Source organism: Hordeum vulgare, chromosome 2H (assembly GCF_904849725.1).
Source record: "Hordeum vulgare subsp. vulgare chromosome 2H, MorexV3_pseudomolecules_assembly, whole genome shotgun sequence".
Taxonomy (NCBI): domain Eukaryota; kingdom Viridiplantae; phylum Streptophyta; class Magnoliopsida; order Poales; family Poaceae; genus Hordeum; species Hordeum vulgare.
In genome coordinates, this window is record NC_058519.1 from 31,715,058 (window position 1) to 31,735,137 (window position 20,080).

Consider the following 20,080-nt stretch of genomic DNA (forward strand, 5'->3'; position numbering starts at 1 on the left):
ATTTATAATGTTGCAGACAGGAACAACTCACTCATGGTATATGCACACTGAACAAGTTACTCTAAGCAAACACATGAAAATAAAACGAACTACACACGTAACAACACGCAAACTGGCCTCACTGCATGCTGGCATCACAAAACGGTCCCATCATGTCTCTTGATGGTTCAGCCAACCACGGGCATCTCGGTTTCAAACCTATGTACGAAAATGGAACTAGCTTGCAAATGTTAGCGGATGAAAGCATGCAAGCTGCACCTGAAGATAGTGGTGCATTCTGGCCCTACCAGTGACAGAGTAGATCAACATCTGATCATCACTTACTTGGTCAGAGAAAAATGACAACCAAACACCCTCTTTATGGTGCAATCTTTACTTTGCCACGGAGACTGAGCCCAAGCAAGACACATCTTATTTGCGTGAAGATTTATTGATACAACTGGGGTTAACAAATTTAAATTCAATAACACATATGGGTAACGAAACACAACTCAAACACAACTCGAATGTAATAAGCATACATATATCACCACTCCCCAGTAGCAAGAAAGAATGGCTTGTTCTTATTTGTTTCACACGTCAACTTCGATAGCGACTGAACTAACACAAACGTGCCCATCGATCAGAACAATTCTCCCCCATTAGTTTTGGGCACCTGCAAAATCAACCGGCGAACAAATTACAACGTGTACACTCATTTCCATTCTAACCCTGATAAAAAAAGTAAACAATTATCTGATTTGTAGCAAAGGGATTTCAGATTACATACAATTTGACTGGATCGAAGAATTTTCAGTACCTTAGGCAGACGCATTGCATGCTTCCGATATTCAATTATTCTCTACGTCTGGTGCCTGTTCTTGGCCAGCCTTCCCAGGTTCCTTAGAGTCCACGGCAGCTGGAGCAGCGCTGGTAGTTGCAGGCGGTAATGCTGGTGGTGTTGCCGTGGGAGAAGTGGTTGTTTCAGGAGCTGGGGGCAGTGTGGCAGTGGTCGCCTCTTTTGTCTTCTCCGACGCCTCCGAGCTCATCACATCGCCGACGCTCGCATCACCGCCGTTGTCGCCTCCGCCTTCGTCAGGTTGTTCATCGTCTTTGCCTTTGTCTTCACCTTCTGCAGAAGCAAGAGCGCGGTTTTGTCATATTTAGAGAAACTTTAATAATCCAATACACAATAGTGCAACACACTTATAGGTGTAATTGGAAATCAAGAAGACAAGACCTGTTTGTGGTTCATTTGTGTCTCCTCCCGTGTCTTCCTTGGTAGGTGACTCGTCTTGTCCTTTGGCACCTCCCGATTTGTCTTGCCTCTCTTCCTTGGTTTCTGCAATGCAAGTACTATTGATATCTCTTTCTGAACTTTGGGAACTTCTATATTTGGCATGAAGTACAAATGATGCAATACAAACTAGAAACACACGGCATAGTAGGAATGACACATTACATCAGATACACGTGATGTGGTAAATAAACGTGTTGCAGTAGAACTAGAACACAAACACACAAATTTTGGGGTCATGAAGCAAAATTATGACGTTTCATGTATGTGAAGATATGGCAAGTTAGGCAATGTACCACTTATTTTGTTTTGGTCGGTTTTATCATCGGCGCCTTTCTTGATATCTCCGTCACTCGCTGGAGCGACTGTCTGATCGTCGGCGAGAGTAGGCGACGGTTTCTTCTCCAATGCCTCTTTGAGTTCCTCATCCCTCACCTTCAGCTTATTCTTATCTATGGTAGATTCTTGTACTTGTGCACCATTCTTAATGGGATCACGCTCTTCATCTTTTGCCTCTCGCTTGTTGTCGCTCTCTTTATTAACAGTCTCATGGTTCTTATCTCCACTGTCAACTTTTTTTATCTCATCCGTAGCTGCATTGTCATCCTTGGCTGGTGCTGATTTTTCTCCATGGGTGCCTTCGAGGCTGCTTGGCTTCTCTTCTTCTTTCACTTCTACAAGCAAGTAAGGATGTTTTCAAATAAAAATTGGAAGCATTTCGGATGCAATATATATCTTACTGACAAGGCATGATTTTCACTTGAATTTGGACCCTGCTGCTTTGTTTTACCACTAGAGTAGTAATGGGTTTCAATCTCATTTCTAGTGTAATTACATTGATTATTGTTTTTAAATCGTTAAATACTGAGGTAATTGATTTTAAGTAAAAAAACAATTACGGCAATACACACAAATTCAAATAGTTTTTTGAATTTTCAAAATGTTTGGTCGTATCTTAGTCAAATTCAAGTGAAAATTTGTCTTCTTACTAAAACCAAAACTCGGTGATTTCGTCTATGGCTAAAATATTTTTGACACCGAAATTCAAACAGTGGAGTAGAACGAACCTTTCTGCGCTTTGCTTGCACCGTCATCCCCTTTTTCGGCTTTGCCGGCAACGTCGGTAGCAGCTTCTGCCTTACCCGGAGTTTGGTCGCCGGTGTCTTCCTTGGGATCCCTCACCCACACCCCATCTTCATCAACGGTACACGGTGGTATCTTCATCCGCTTCTTAATGGGAGTCATTTCTTTCTTCGTCCCATCACTCTCCACTTTATCAACAACCTTAGCTTCCACAATATCTTTGCCCTTGGTTTGAGCCCTCGTCACCTTATAATCCTTATCGACAACCTCCACACACTTGATGATGTCCTTATTAAACTTAGCGAGCAGTTCACTCCAGCCCATCTCGAACTTTTGGAGATACCTGAGGCGCAGGGTCTCGATGGCGTTATCTTGGGGGATTTCGAGGTCCTCCACCTCGCCGCCCCTCACGTAGAGCTTCTTGAGTTTCTTGTTGCCGTTGAGCCACGTCCCCAACGGCAGCTTGTCCTTGGGGTAGCATCGGACGTCCAGCTTCTCGAGCGCCGGCGGTAGCCGGAGGCCGGTCCACGTATTGAGGAGCCCCTCCAGCTGCTTTCGGACTTTCTCGCTGTCATGCAGCAGTATGCTCGGCTTCTCGCCCCATGTCACCGTGAGCGACACCAGCGCGGCGAGCCTCCCGAGCTGCTTCATCTCGTCCTTCTCGACGTTGGCGTCGGTGGTGACGTTGACGCTGAGCTTCTGCAGCTTCTTGAGCTTGGCGAGGTGCTGCAGCCTGCACGCGTCGTACCGCCGCTTCCCGACGCCGAACACGAAGCCCTTGAACACGCGCAGCTCCGGCAGGGCGGCGACCCCGCGCCCGACGTGCTCCAGCATGTAGCACTCGGTGAGGTCCAGGTGGGTCAGCCCGACGAGCTTCTTCACGGTCGACGACGGCAGCTTGACGAGGTTCTGGCACCCGCGCACGTCCAGGATGGCCAGCCTCCGGAGCCGCCGGACCTCCGCTGGGAGCTCCGTCAGCCGGGACAGCCCGCGCACGCTCAGGTACCGGAGGTTCTTCAGGTTGCCGATGGCGCCCAGCGTGTCCAGGGACTCCACCTCCATGTATGTCTCGTCGTCGGTGTTCCCCCACCGGCCGAGCTGCAGCACCTCCAGCCCGTCGCCAAGCTGGGTGAGCAGGAGCTCCGGGAGCCGGTACACGTGCGCGTTGATGTTGAGGATGACCTTCTTCTTTTTAAACTCGCTCACTAGTTTCGCAATCTCCAGCGTTTCATCATCGTCATCGGTCTTATCTTGTTTATCCTACGAAAAATCAGGGGTGTGAATTTTGACCGCTAGGCGATAGTACATCGTAAAAATTAGATTGGCAAAACCACAAGAGCTAGCAATGCTACATCTACTGAGGTTTTCTTTGGATAGAGGGAGGCACACAGGCCGAAATTCTAGTACTGGTGAGTGCAGTTATGCCCAAGCAACCAGTGACGGAGCGAAGATGAATGCATTAAGGGGGTAAATTTGTTCATGAAGAGAATTTTTGGCTGAAATAACTACTGGCATTGAAGAAGAACCAATTCATTGAGCCCCCCCCCCTCTCCCCCTCGTCCCCCCTTAGATCCGTGCGTGCAAGCAACCCCGCCAACCGCCAAATCCAAGTGGTTTTTTCTTTCAAAAAGGATCCATTATATTACTCCCTTCAATGCCTTATACAAGGTCATTATAAAAAAAATACATTTTGCATTCATATAAGGCCACCAAAAGTAACCGAGGCAATAATTACTGATTTTTCTTTATACTAGCAACTTATTTAATACTCCCTCCGTTTCAAAATAAATGACTTAAAAATGATTCGATTTTGTACTAACTTTAGTATGAAGTAGAGTCACTTTTAAGTCAATTATATTGGGATGGAGGGAGTGCTTGCATGCATGAAGTTATAATGATACTTAGCTATTTTCTTCTTATTTCTTCCTTGCATCTATGCGGCATATTAATGATAACGGTTAACAAAAAGAACAGTTTGCATGCAAAACATTTATTAAATTTTTACCTTGATTCCTGTAATCTGAGTTTGTTGCCTTGTATAAGGAATAATTAAGAAAGTACTAAACAAGTGATACTAGTAGTATGTTTAGCCTAAACTGGTCAAGCATTGAGAAGTTTATAAGCACTTTTTATTTTGCCTGTTAGTGGTGCATACGGCGGCAAAACTTGCGTTAGGTTTCGTTACGTTTATCTTGTAGCACAAATGGATGCTTTGTTCTTCTCGCAAAAAAATGGATGCTTTGTTCCTTTGATAGTGGAACCCGATTCATTTTTTTGGATTGTATAGAAAAACATGACCCATAGTCGTTGTAGATATGTACAATCTTTCGACCTCGCTTGTATCTAAACTCATGCCAACCCATTATCTTATACTACTTCATTGGTACATGGTGGAAGAGAGAGCTAGGGTGACATGTAGATTCAGTTTGTATCTTGCTTAAGCAAAATCAGAGATGAGGAAACTATACAATAAAAACATATTTAGCAGGATCTATATACATTGAAAAATAAACCTAACAAGAATTAGGTTGCAACGTGGCGTTCACTAGAGACTACTTTTATGACATATAAACCACTATTATATTTAATACGTATTGTACTTATGTTTTCATTCCATTTAACCCGTGTGCCTGAAATTCTCCCACTAATCTTCAGAACTAATCACATTGTGTTGAAATTAAAATGGACTTTCTATTAATTGGCCCCTAGTGAAGTTGGCCATGACTAAAATCCCATGCCCTCCAACCAATCAATAGATGTTAAGTCTCCCTTCACTGAAACTCCCATTCCCTGCCTTCAACTCGATCCCTCGAAACAAACACGTTGTGGATGTTTTTCTGAACTGCTTTGGGCAACCAAACAAGGTGCAATGTGGTACACTGGGGAGATTTACATGCATGCAAACGGTGGATATTTACATACCTGTGGACGCGGTGCACAGAAGCAATTTTTTGGGGATACTCGCCCTACTGCTATTGTGCCTCCAGGAGGCTTTGTTGGGCTAGGCTTTAACTGGTCATGCGAGTCACCGTCTTCATGTAGCTTCTGCATCCGGGAAATTGCTAGCATTTAGTCAGGGAAATATTCCATTTATATAAAATGAATGTTGTAAAGAAATATTATTTTAGGGGGGTTCTCAAGGATCATAATATAATGATTTTGGCCCTATTTCCTAGTTGGGTTGTGCTATCAAATCGAGAACAAGTATGATAAAGGACTTTTAACAATATTTACATGTCACTTTTGTCAATACGAGAAAGAAAATAAAATGAGCAGGCTCTTGTACAAGAGTGGGGCCACTACACGTGCTCCATGATAAAACAAAGAAAATATGAAGATGAGAAAGAAGTTGGAAAAGATGGTCAATCTTTTCTAATCTTATAACCAACCCGTTGTATGAGTGGTTACTAATGATAGCCATCAACGGGGTATAAATTCTTATTACTCCCTCCCTTTTGAAATATGAAATTCTAGATTTGCCATAAGTCAAATATCTATAAATTTGGTCAAGTCTATTTGAAAACTAAATAGATATCTACAGCATCAGCCATATATAGTATGAAAATATATTTATGTTGAGTCCAGTGAGACTAATTCCAAGTCGTATTTGTTAATATATTTTCTGTAGACTTTATGCCCTAAAAGCTTTAGTCTATTGAGTTGAAAGATACATGGGGGTGCCCAAATTTTATCTAAGTGACTAGCTAGACTATAAGTTTTCTTAATTAGTAAAAGGTAAATCTTTTGACTCGTTTACCAAAAAGCCATAAAAGTCAAAGGGATGCATGCGTGGAATTACATATATAATTTTGGGGATATATACACACATGTCTTATGAAAAGAAAATACTAGACATCCCGACCCCCTCCCCCACCCTGTAGGATTACCTAGTTAGACACAACTTGTTATAGTCCAAAATTTATAGTTCGCCACTAAACCACATAACGTATATTTTTTAGAACTTGATTTAGTTTATATTCATATATTATTATCAGAAAAGTAAAAATAATAATCATATATTGAGTTACCCATGATGATTTTGGTAATTTCTAGTTTTTCTAGAGCATTTTTAGGGGCACCTTTTAAAGACTAATGTTTTCTATTTTTTTGGATAAAGGATGGTGCTCTCTGGTTAGAGAAAACTACCATACGGCTGATGTTCTAGATAAAAGAAGGGAACTAACCTGCGTTGGGTGCCCAACTGCTGCTATTGTGTCTCCAGGAGGGTCCTTCGTTGTATCAGGCTTCAACTGGGCCTTTGAGTCACCGTCCTCAGGCAGCTTCTGCATCCAGGAAATTGCTAGCATTTATTAGTTAGGGAAGTATTTCATTTTATTTATAAGTGAACATTGTCAAGAAATATTTTCTAAACGGTTTCTCAAGGATCATACCGGCAATGATTTCGATACTATTTCCTAGTTAGGTCGTGCCATCAAACTGAGGACAAGTATAATAAAGGGCTTTTAACAATGTTTACATGTCACTTTTGCTAATACGAAAAAAATGAGCAGGCTCTTGTTCAAGAGTGCACCACTACACGTGCTCCACGATAAAACAAAAGTAAATACGAAGAGGAGAAAGAAGTAGGAAAAGATGACCAATCTAATCTTATAACCAACCCATTGTATAGGTGGTTAGTAATGATAGCCATCAACTGGCTACAAATGCTTATTAATTACTCCCTCCATTTTGAAATATTTGAAATATTATATTTGCCTTAAGTCAAATATCTATCAATTTGATCAAGTTTATTGAAAACTAATTAGATATGTAAAAAATCTGTCTGTCGCACGTGCGCGTGTGCGTGTGCGTGTGTGCCCTAAAAGCTTTAGTCTATTGAGTTGAAAGGTACATGTAATGTAATTTGGGGGTACCCAAATTTTGTACAAGTGACCAGACTATAAATTTTCTTAATAATCTTTTGACTCGTTAACAAAATGCCATAAAAGCTAAAGGATGCATGCGTGGAATTAAATATATAGTTATGGGGATATATATACTCATGTCTTATAGAAAGAAAATACAAGGCATCCCCACCCTTCCCAACCCTGCAGGATTCGCTAGTTAGACAGAACTTATTGTAGTCCAAAATTTGTAGTTCGCTACTAAGTTACATAACGTATATTCTTTATAAGTTGATTTTCAATATTAATATTAATATTATTTTATGGAAGTAGTTTTTTCTGATATATCAAGCATGCATACACAAGAATTCAAATTAAAAGCATACTAAGTGTTATCTTATATCTTGAAGGGCATACCGAGTTACCCATGATGATTTCGGTAATTTCTAGTTTTTCTAGAGCATTTTTAGGGGCACATATTAAAGACTAATGTTTTCTAGTTTTTCTAGATAAAGAATGGTGCTCTCTGGTTAGAGAAATCTACAGTAAATATAGAGATAGATAAAGTCATAATGCACAAGTGTGTAAATTTTCAGGACGAAATACGTTGAAATAAGGACTGTGCAAAAAAAGATAAATTTGAGAGTTTTTCTCATATGATACTATTCATTCTCTCAGACCATGAATTTGTTTTTTTGTACATGGCACATTTCAGCGTATTTATTCCTAAAATTTTACACACATACTCCTTACATCCTTGTTTAGTTGTACAATTTTTGTTTCAAACCAAAAATTTTGAATTTTGTATTTTGCCAAAAAACCGGCCTCTGTGAAGGCCGAGAGCCAACACACCAGTCTCCTAATGAAAGCTAGGATTGATGCCCAGACAAATGCGTACAGCTCCATCTTTTTTTTTAGCTGTGCACAGCTCCATCTTATCTTAGGAGGTGCCCAATATCGTGCCAGTTCTAGATAAAAACGGGAACTAACCTGCGATGGGTGCCCAACTGCTTGTGGGCCTCCAGAAGGCTCCTTTGTGCTATTAGGCTTCAACTGGGCCTTTGAGTCACCGTCCTCATGCAGCTTCTGCATTCATGAAATTGCTAGCATTTATCAGTTAGGGAAGTATTTTATTTCATTTATAATTGACTATTTTCAAGAAATATTTTCTGAAGGGTTTCTCAAGGATCATACCCGCAATGATTTTGATCATATTTTCTAGTCAGTTTGTGCTATCGAATTGAGAACAAGCATGATAAAGGGCTTTTAACAATTTTTATATGACATCTTTTTTCAGCATAAGGCATATAGAGACGATCAAAGAAAAAATGAGTGGGCTCTCGTACAAGAGTCCACCACTACATGTGCTCCAGGATAAAACAAAAAAATATGAAGAGTGTAAAGAAGTTGCAAAGGATGACCAATCTTTTCTAATCTTATAGCCAACCCGTTATATGAGTGGTTACTAAAGATACCTATAAATTTGATCAAGTTTATTGAAAAATAAATCATATCTACAACATCAGCAGTATATAGTATGAAAATATATTTATGTTGAATCCAGAGACTAATTTCATGTTGCACATGCTAATACATTTTTAAAGACTTTTTCTAAATGTATTTGTATAGACTTAGTAAACTTTAAATTGTTTGACTTAGGACAAACATAAACTTCAAATATTTTTGAATAGAAGGAGTACTCTATTAGCCGTGCTTGATGTATCAGTATAGTACTCACTCCGTCTTAAATTAAAATTAGTGTCACTGATTTAGTAAAGAGTTCGTGGGAGCTCCAGAATTAAACGAGCTGGATCAGTACCTGTGACTGGGATGGCTCCCCAACCGCTTCTTTGTTGGGAGGCGTCACCTTGGTCATTTGCATCCGGGCACGGTTGCCCGCCGTGAGGCAGAGGACGTCGGACTTGGGCTGGCTGAAAGCCGGGCCGCCGGGTTCCTCCAGGTCGGCGCACTCCTTCTCCCTCGCCACGTGCTTCACCATCCAGTGCACCAGCGGGTTCACCCGGCAGCCGTAGATGACCCCGCTGCAGCGGTTCTTGAACGCCTCGAGGAAGCCGCCGGCGGAGAGCTTCGAGAAGGTCTCGTCCGCGCTGCCGCGGCCCTTCTCCGACGAGAGGTTGAACCGCGTGCACCACCAGTACGTCACGGCCTGCTTCTTCACCTGCGAGCCGAGCGGGAACACGGAGAAGGTCAGGAGGCACTCCTGCCGCTTGTCGTCGGGGTCGTTGTTGGTGGCAGGCTTGCCGAGCTTCATGAACTCGGCCAGCGTCAGCCTCGTGCACGCCTCCTCGAGGATCCTCTCGAGACGCACCTCCGCCCGCGCCCACAGCCTGAGCCGCGCATCCTCCTTCGCCGTCGCCGTCGCCTTCTCCGCCTCCTCCTTCGCCTTCTTCTCCTCCTCTTCGGTCTTGTCGTGCTGCTTCGACTTTGTCCCCGCCTCCTCCGGCGGCGTGGGCGACGTCGACGGCTTGGTGTCTCCGCCTTTCTCCTTCCGCGCCGCCGACTGGTCCTCCTCCTCCTCCGGTTTCTCCGCGTTCTCCGGGGAGTGGTGCCGGCCGTACCACGACAAGGTTTTCTTCACGAGCACGATCGCCTTTTGAAGCTTCTTTCTCATGGGACTTGGGGTGGCGTCAGCTTCGCCTGCTGCAGCGGCGACACCTTCGGGAGGCCGGACGCTCTCGGTGCGCTGCAGGCTCTTGCGGCGCTTGGTTTGGTGCGGCTCCGCGGGCGGCGCCTCCTTCCGTCCCGCCGGCGACGACGACGCCTCGGCTTCATGGCGACGGCGCTTGCTCCTGTCACTTTCCTCCTTCCGTACTGCCGCCAGCTCGTCCTCTGGCGCCGAAGGAGAGACTTTAGGCTGCTCGATCGGCATGCTCTGCTTCCCGTGGCGGCGGAGGCGGAAGAGCGAGAGAAGCAACAGCACCGGCGACCGGACGCGGGGCCAGTGGCTTGCGCCCGGCTTCTTCTCCTCTGCTCGGACCGAGTCCTTCCCGTCCTTGGAAGTTTCCCCTTGCTTCTGCTCCTCAGGCGGCGGCGGCGGTGCAGGAAGGTGGTCCTCGGCACCGGCGGCCGCCGTAGTCTCCTGCGAAGGAGCAGCCTGCGTTATCTCAGGCATGCCGGCCACCTCTCCCGTCCCGGTTTGCCGCTGCGTGTCGGCCTGTGGCTGGCTAGCCGTTTCTGCCGCTTGTGTTTGGTTTTGCGGTGGCGGGGGTGGTGTTTGGCCGGCCCTCTCTGTGTCCGGTGGTGGAGGGGGTGACGCCGACGCTTCGCCGACGGCCTGGTCAGATTTCGGTGACGGTGGCGGGGGTGGTGTTTGGCCGGCCCTCTCTGTGTCCGGTGGTGGAGGGGGTGACGCCGACGCTTCGCCGACGGCCTGGTCAGATTTCGGTGACGGTGGCGGGGGTGGTGTTTGGCCGGCCCTCTCTGTGTCCGGTGGTGGAGGGGGTGACGCCGACGCTTCGCCGACGGCCTGGTCAGATTTCGGTGACGGTGGCGGGGGTGGTGTTTGGCCGGCCCTCTCTGTGTCCGGTGGTGGAGGGGGTGACGCCGACGCTTCGCCGACGGCCTGGTCAGATTTCGGTGACGGTGGCGGGGGTGGTGTTTGGCCGGCCCTCTCTGTGTCCGGTGGTGGAGGGGGTGACGCCGACGCTTCGCCGACGGCCTGGTCAGATTTCCGTGACGGTGGCGGGGGTGGTGTTTGGCCGGCCGTCTCTGTGTCCGGTGGTGGAGGGGGTGACGCCGACGCGTCGCCGACGGCCTGGTCAGATTTCCGTGACGGTGGCGGGGGTGGTGTTTGGCCGGCCCTCTCTGTGTCCGGTGGTGGAGGGGGTGACGCCGACGCGTCGCCGACGGCCTGGTCAGATTTCGGTGACGGTGGCGGGGGTGGTGTTTGGCCGGCCCTCTCTGTGTCCGGTGGTGGAGGGGGTGACGCCGACGCGTCGCCGACGGCCTGGTCAGATTTCGGTGACGGTGGCGGGGGTGGTGTTTGGCCGGCCGTCTCTGTCTCCGGGGGTGGAGGGGGAGTCGCCGACGCGTCGCCGACAGCCTGGTCAGATTTCGGTGACGGTGGCGGGGGTGATGTTTGGGCAGTTTGGCCGGCCGTCTCTGTGTCCGGTGGTGGAGGGGGTGACGCCGACGCGTCGCCGACGGCCTGGTCAGACTTCGGTGGCGGTGGCGGTGGAGGTGGAGGTGGAGGTGGCGGGCCGCCGGGCGCAGCCATGGCTGACGGACGGGCAATGCTGCGGTGACGCGGTGCAATGGAGATCGAGCCCTCTCCTGCATGTGTGTATATAGCCGATGGCGCCGCGCTCCGCTTTGGCTGGAATTTCGTTGCTTGCGCCCGACACGCATGCGGATGCGGATGCTCGAGCTAGCCGACCTGGCTCAAAAGCTTGCTGCATGCCAACGAGCATCATTATTCCACAGTCGCCGTTTGTGAACAAATCCATACAAGCAATTAAAGCACCAGATCCATGCAGGGAAAGGTTGGCTGTGCGATCAACCAACCAATCGATCGATCAAAAATCCCTGGAAAAGCAAAGCATCATAAACAGGATGCGCACGCCTCGGACTAATTGGATCTGCAAGCCGTGCGACGCGTGGTACGTAGCTAGTGCTTTGCTTCACTGACGCCGGAAAATAATCGACCGCTGCAAGCAAAGCATCCCTGCTGCTTCACGCTGCTCCTATGGATGATGCCGGGCAGAGGATGATGGGTTGATCGGACCGGAAGAAGGTGGTGGACGGCGGGAAGGCATGGGATTTGAAGCAAGGCAACGAATGAGGTGTTGGGCTGGTTTGCGTTGGATTTGGGCCGTGCGCTGGGCACTGCCGGCCAGTGGGCCGTTGACGTGTGTAAGTGTGTGGCCTGAGAATTAAATCGCCAGGCCTACGTCGCTCTTACTAATTCGTAGAGCCAGTTCTTTTGGGTGCATTAAATAAGCTGCCCTTCCCCTACTCGAACCCTTTGATACTACTATTATTCCTGTAATTCGTAATAGTGATCAATAAAGCAGTTTTCACCCCTAAAAAAAAAAGAAGCTGCCCCTCCCCAAAAATAAGACGTTTTCAAAATTTGTGGAAGCTACTAGCAAATACTCCCTCCGATCCAGAAAAGGTGTTGTGGCTTTAGTTCAGCTTTAGTTTAATTTGAATTAAAGCCATGACACTTTTTGTTGGATTGGAAGGAGTAGTTTAGAAGCCCCAGGAGAGGGCTTGTGGCAAAACTGGGTGGGGTGGTTTATTTTTGAAGCCATCAAAAAAGCTGACCACTAATAGAAATCGCCTATGGGCGGCAGTAGTCGGCAGGACCATTTTGTAGCTCGGGTACTGTGTGCGTACTTTCGCAATGTTGGGGCTCGTAGCGAACTCCGCTCGCTCCATTTTTCTCTTTTCTTCAATCCATTTTTTCTATTTGGTTTTTTCTTTTTACACCGGCTTCGGTTTCTTTTATTCTCCCTTTATGGTTTGATTTTCTATGTTCTTGCCACTTTTTTTCTTATTTATACTTGTACTTTTTTGTTTCTTTTTGGGTTTTCTTCGAGTTTTTCTGTTTCTTCGTTTTTTGTTGTTGTTTTTCCATGGTATTTTTTCATACATGTCTACTTTTATTACATATATGGTTTGTATTTGTCACGTATATTTAAAACATTTTTGTAACCATTTAATAATTTTGAAATGCATGTTTAACAGTTTATGTTTTCAATTTTTTCAAATAGCTGTTAAATATATCTTAAATACATGTTGAAACATTTTTGAATGATAAAAAATTGCACTATGTAATTTTTTTATTACATTCTAAAAACATTTTTGAAAATTTTACAAACACATTTCATAAAATTCTTTAGATTCTCTTAAATGTGGCGTACATTTTTTGCTGTATGACACACTTTTATTGAATTACACGAACATTTATTTACATTTCCTTAAACATTTATAAAATATCACATACAGTTTTTTGAAATGTGGGACATTTTAAATTTGTCACAATTTTCATACATTTGATTAAGAAAATCGTACATATGTGCGACGTTGTTCATACATATTATTAACATTTTCCGTATACATAATTAACATTTTTTACATCCTTATTTATATATTTGCCGTATATGACAGAGACATTTTTATGTACATGTTTAAAATGTTTCAAATGCAAGATTAACATTTTTCAAGATTAATACTTTATAAAGATTTTCTAAAAAATGTCCCAAACACATCTTTGAATCTTGTAATATTTTTGAAAAATGTAACATACGTTTTTTTACTGTAGAAAACATTTTTTTTAATTACACGAACATCTTTTACAATGTTTAAACATTTTCCGTGTGCAAGATTAACATTTTGCATACACGTGATTAACATTTTCAATTTTATTCGATTCACATTGTACATTTTCTGTATACATAAAAACATTTTTCTATGCACGTCTAACATATTTCAAATGTAAGATTAAATTCAAAAAAAATATAAAGTGTTTTCAACACTACATATATTTAGATTTTCGAAATATAAATATAGTTTAAAAATGAAAACAAAATGTGGATAAAAACGGAAGAAAAAAAGCAACGCAACGTTGATATACGAGTCGTAGCTACTGGGCCGGCCCAAAACCTGGTCCATATAGGTGAGCCCTACACGTGAGCCGTGTAGAGCAACCACGCAGCGTATTAACCATATTAAATCATCAATTTCTTTCAATAGGGGGGTGCCAGATTCGGTCGGGTAGGAGATTAAAACTATACTCAATGTTCCCAATGAATCTCTTAATGAGAAGTACTTGGGGATGCCGTCTCATATTGAGGTTTCAAAGAATGGTGCTTTCAAGTAACTAAAGGAGCATCCACTAATATCTGGACACATAATTGGTTACCGAGAGAAGGGATGTTCCGGACATATGGATGTGTAGCTTAAAACACACCTTCTAGAGTGCCCAATCTTATTATCAGTGCAACGGCCTCTTGGAACCGGCAGCTCATTCAAGCAACTTTTATGCCTATAGATGCACAAATCATACTTGAAATTCCTTTGGGCACGCGGAAAATCAGCATATAAGATGCTTGTTGCCTGGTACGAAGGGAGGCTTGGCTAGAAGGGACGATAGGTCCATCTAGTTTCAATGCAGAGGAAGGAGCTTGGAAATCACTATGGAAGACGGAAGTTCCAGGTAAAATCCGAATGTTTTTGTGGAGGCTTTTCAAACACTCATTGCCAACAAATGACATAAGAGCACACCGTCACATTGCTGACTCCGACCAATGCGGGTTGTGTGAAGCTCACGATTCATGGCATCACTCATTGCTGGAGTGCACCGCGTCCAGGAGTGTATGGGCTTTGACGGACCAGGAGATTACACATAAAATCATAGAGAATACCGAACCATACGCAAAACAATGGTTGTTTACATTTATGTAGATGTTATCACATAAATAGTTCATCCTCACGGTAGTGACGTTTTGGTCTATATGGCATGCTCGACGCAAGGCCATTCATGAATCCATCTTCCAGAGTCCCCAAGCCACTCATAGTTTTATTGGCAGGTTCATTGTGGACCTCAGCATCATTAGCAATAAGGAGAGAAGCTCGGCTCCGAAGGCTGCCTTGCCACGCCTCGGTCCGCTAAGGCCAAAAAGGCCACCCATGGGATTTTGCAAGATATGAGTGGACATAGGAGTTCTAACCAGGAGAGGAGGTTCAACTATGGCCGTCTGTAGAGACGTGGGAGGAAACTATATGGACAGTTCGACACTAATGGTCGAAGGAGTTGTTGACCCACCCACTCTAGAAGAGGTATCTTTCCGTGAGGCTCTTTCCATGGTGGATGATTTGGGCATTCAAAATTTTGTTGTGGCCACAGACTGCCAGCAAGTTGTGTCAGATATTAACATGAGCGCTCATGTGGAGCAATTATCACTGAAATCAATCTTAGGGTATGCATTTCATTGTATCTTTTCTTTTGAGAATCATGCTGCTGATTATGAAGCACATAGCTTAGCCAAGTTTTCACTTTCTAGAGGTCCGGGTCGCCAAGTGTGGTTTGATGTATCCCATGACAAAAGTTGTATCCGACACTATGTGGACTTTGCTGAATAAACTTGGTTTTACCCCACAAAAAATGACAAGTCGTCTATATTACTGGTTGTACCAGTTGAAAATTTTCCCCACTCGTTAGGACTTTCATTCTCCCGACTATGCTGCTAGCACGACGTGGATAATTCCGATCCCATGACATCCCCTCCTTGCGAGTTTGGCGGTATCTCGTGTGCTCTCGCCCTTGCGGCCTCGAGGAGACCACTAGTGCCATCCCGTTTGCGGAATTAAATTTTCACAGACAAGATATATCATGGGATGTTCAACCGAGACCTCGGGCTTGGGTACGAGCGAGATGGAAAAGATGATGGAAGTGTTGGAACTCAAGGAAGAGGACCTGGTTGACATCGTAGTGGAAGAAGGCGATCTGTCGGAGGACGGGCCTTGGTGGCTGACGATTACACTAGTTCACACGGATAAGACGTATAGTCAATATTGGTTTTACATGAACATGCGTGTGGCTTGGGATTTGGCAAATAATTACATTCATACTCCTTAATCCTAAATTTAATAGTAGGTTCCCATTCATCATGCAATTTTCTATGTATAGAAACTTCTAGTTCAAGTTTCTCCTCACGAGCTTTTATCATAGCTTCTACAATATGCTTAGTAAAAGTTTTATTTTGTTCATAGACATTGGCTGAGCTAATTATTGATTGTAAAAGGAAATACATTCTACTAAAGAGGAACTCTCATAATTAAAGTCCTTGTAATACAAAATAGTGGGCATGTCACTAGCTAAAGTTATGACCTCTCCAAACCCACTTTTTCATTTTTATCATTAAGGTCATCACCCTCCGAACAAACGGGACACCTTCTAGATAAAGTTGACTCATCTACAGTCCATTTATCATCAATTTTTAAGGTTACTAAATAAATATTCAATACAAGAAACACCACACATTTGAAGATCTTCATCATGATTACGATAAAAATCTGATGGAAGAGCTTTTTCTAGGAATTCTCGCTTAGCTCTCAACCTCGCGGTCCTCTAGTTAATTTCATTAATAGAGACATGGATAGATTTAATGGACTCATTAATATCACGCTTAGGTGTCAAATTTTATTTTTAAGAGTTTCCACATCATGAGCAATCCTATCCATATTTCTAGCCATATTGTCAACTTTATGTAGTTTTTCTTCTACCATAGTATTGAAAATCTTTTGAGAACTAATAAACTCTTTAGTGGTGGTATCAAGATGAGAGGGTGTCATATTATTATTAGAAGAAGAACTTCCATAAGAATTACCATGATTATTAGAGGAGGTACTCGAGGTACGGTCTAGCATTGAGATTTCCTCTATAAGCGTTGTTGTTGAAATTATTTCGAGAGACAAAGTTCACATCAATAGCATCATTATTTTTCTCAATCAAAGTAGATAATATCGTATCATTGGGATCAACATGAGTATGTTTATTAGCAACCATATTCATAAGAGCATCCATCTTATCACTCAAAGTGGCAATTTCTTCAACATAATTTACCATCTTACAAGTTGGAGCTCGCTCGGTGTGCCATTGACAATAATTTTCCATGATATTGTACAAAAGTTTGTAGATTCTCCCAATATCACTTCCGTAAAGGCACTACCTACGGCAGAATCTAGAATATTTCTAGACACAAAGTTTAGCCCCGCATAGAAATTTTATATAATCAGCCATAAACTTAAGCTATGAGTGGGGCAGTTTGTGATAATCAATTTAATTCTATCCAATGCTTGTGCAACATGTTCTTGCACAAGTTGTTGAAAATTCATAATTTGATTATGAAGAGAGATAATCTTTGCAGGAAGAAAATACTTGGCAATGAAAGCATCTTTACACTTATCCCACATTCCAACAATATTACGAGGTAAACATGTAAACCAAACTTTAGCTTTGTCTCTTAGTGAAAAAGGGAATAATTTCAATTTTACTACATCCTTATCCATATCCTTCTTATTTTGCATATCACATAATTCAACAAAAGTATTGTGATGTGAAGCCGGATCCTCATTAGGACTTCCAGAAAATTGCTCTTTCAAAACAAGATTTAGCAATGCAACCTTAATATCATAAAACTCTGCAGTAGTGATGGTCGGTATAGCAATACTAATAAAATCATTGTTATTACGATTTGAGAAGTCACACAACTTGCTATTATCTTGAGACATAGTGACGATGCAAGTAAACTAGCAAGTGAAGCAAGCAAACAAGTAAACTAGCAAAGATAAATATGTTTGTATTTTTGATAATTTTAGGCAAGCAGAGATAAAGGAAAATAAAAAGTAGAACAAGTGAAACATAATTTGGATGAAGAAACCTGATAAGAGTTTGATGATGTCTCCCCGACAACGGTGTCAGAAATTCTTCCTACTACTTGTAAACTACGTTGGGTTTTTCGTCGGAGAGGAGAGGAGATGCAGCATACTAGAGATAAGTATTTCCCTAAGTGAGAACCAAGGTTATCGAACCATTAGGAGAACCATGCAAATTCTCTTCTTCACCACCTACACACAAAGAGAAACACTTGCACCCAACGCGGGAAAGAGGGTTGTAAGGATTAAATTGTGATAGATAGATAATATAAATATAAAAAATAAATGCAAATAATGAAAGACAACAAGGAATTTTTAGTATTTTAGTAATATATTTTGTGAAGACCCGGGGGGCATAGTTTTCTCTAGTGTCATCTCTCTCGAAGGTAGTATACGGTGGGTAAACAAGTTACTATTGCACAATTGATAGAAAAGCACATAGTTATGAAATATTCATTCACGGAAATGATCATGTATATAGGCATCACGTCCATAAGAAAGTAGACCGACTCTTGCCTACATCAACTACTATTACTCCACTCATCGACCGCTATCCAGCATGCATCTAGAGTATTAAGTATAAAATAGAGTAATGCTTGGAGCAAGATGACATGATGTAGACAAAGTAAAATCAACTATTATGAATAAATCCCATCGTTTTACCCTTAATGGAAAAAATAAAAATACGTGGCAGGCCCCCTTCTGTCACTAGGATTGAGAACCGCAAGATTGAACCACTCCCACTAAAGATAAAGCAATCTAGTTGGTCAAACCAAACCGATAGATCAGAGAGAAATACGAAGATATAATAATCATGCATAAAGAATGGAGAAAAGACTCAATATTTATTCATGAATAATCTGCTCATAATCCCACAATTCATCAGATCCCAACATACACACCGCAAAGAAGATTACATCGAATAGATCACCGCGGGGATCACGGTGAACTTTGTATTGAAGGAGAGAGAGAGAGAGAGGGAGAGAGAGAGAGGGAGAGAGAGAGAGAGGGAGAGAGAGGGAGGGAGGGAGGGATGTTGGGTAACGTAGCATAAATTCAAAAAAATTCCTACGCATATTCAGATCTTCCTATGGAGAGACCAGCAACGAGAGAGGGGTGAGTGCATCTTCATACCTTTGAAGATCGCTGAGCGGAAGCGTTACTAGAACGCGGTTGATGGAGTCATACTCGCGGCGATTCAGATCTAGTGCCGAACTACGGCACCTCCGCGTTCAACACACGTGCAGCCCGGTGACGTCTCCCGCACCTTGATCCAGCAAGGAGGAGGGAGAGGTTGGGGAAGAACTCCAGCAGCAAGACGACGTGGTGTCGACGGAGAGACGAGGTCTCCCGGCAGGGCTTCGCCAAGCACCGGCAGAGAGGAGGAGAAAGAAGGGCAGGGCTGCGCCGAGGGAGAGGGAAAAGTCTATTCCCCAATGGCCAAAAGTGCCCACTATATATAGGAGGAGGGGAGGGGGGTGCCACCCCTAGGGTTCCCACCCTAGGTGGTGAGGCAGCCCCCCCAGATGGGAGGTGCGGCGGCCAGGGCAGGGAGGAGGGGTGGCGCACCCCTCTGGTGGGCCTTAGGCCCACCCGCGCTAGGGTTCCCCCCTCTCCCCTCTTCCTGCGCCATGGGCTGAGTGGGGGGGGGCGCACCAGCCCACCTAGGGGCTGGTTCCCTCCCCCACTTGGCCCATCTAGCCTCCCGGGGTCGTTGCCCCCTTCCGGTTGACCCTCGGGGCCACCTCCGGTGGTCCCGGTACGTTACAGGTGACGCCTGAGACACTTCCGGTGTCCGAAACCATCCATCCTATATATCAATCTTTACCTCCGGACCATTCCGGAGCTCCTCGTGACGTCCGGGATCTCATCCGGGATTCCGAACAACTTTCGATAACCTCGTATAACATTTCCCTATAACCCTAGCGTCATCGAACCTTAAGTGTGTAGACCCTACGGGTTCGGGAGACGGGCAGACATGACCGAGACACCTCTCTGGCCAATAACCATCAGCGGGGTCTGGATACTCATGGTGGCTCCCACTTTCTCCACGATGATCTCATCGGATGAACCACGATGTCAAGGATTCAATCAATCCCGTGTACAATTCCCTTTGTCTGTCGGTATAGAACTTGCCCGAGATTCGATCGTCGGTATACCTATACCTTGTTCAATATCGTTACTGGTAAGTCTCTTTACTCGTTCCGTAGCACGTCATCGTGTGACTAACTCCTTAGTCACATTGAGCTCATGATGATGTTCTACCGAGTGGGCCCAGAGATACCTCCCCGTCACACGGAGTGACAAATCCCGATCTCGATTCGTACCAACCCAACAGACACTTTCGGAGGTACCCGTAGTGCACCTTTATAATCACCCAGTTACGTTGTGACATTTGATACACCCAAAGCACTCCTACGGTATCCGGGAGTTGCGCAATCTCACGGTCGAAGGAAAAGACACTTGACATTAGAAA

At 44.3% G+C, this 20,080-nt stretch overlaps 1 protein-coding gene across 1 annotated transcript; it reads right to left on the reverse strand.

Annotated features, from left to right (window-relative positions):
• Positions 1-411: 411 nt before the first annotated feature.
• On the reverse strand, positions 412-11,440 carry LOC123425206. The gene is made up of 9 exons (XM_045108881.1): positions 9,023-11,440; positions 8,194-8,289; positions 6,544-6,642; positions 5,282-5,404; positions 2,344-3,619; positions 1,573-1,950; positions 1,220-1,321; positions 800-1,111; positions 412-655 (listed from the first exon to the last, which is right to left on the reverse strand). The coding sequence occupies exons 1-8, from the start codon at positions 11,438-11,440 to the stop codon at positions 831-833; spliced, it is 4,773 nt and encodes a 1,590-aa protein (XP_044964816.1). The 3' UTR covers positions 412-655; positions 800-830.
• Between the last annotated feature and the right edge of the window lie 8,640 nt (positions 11,441-20,080).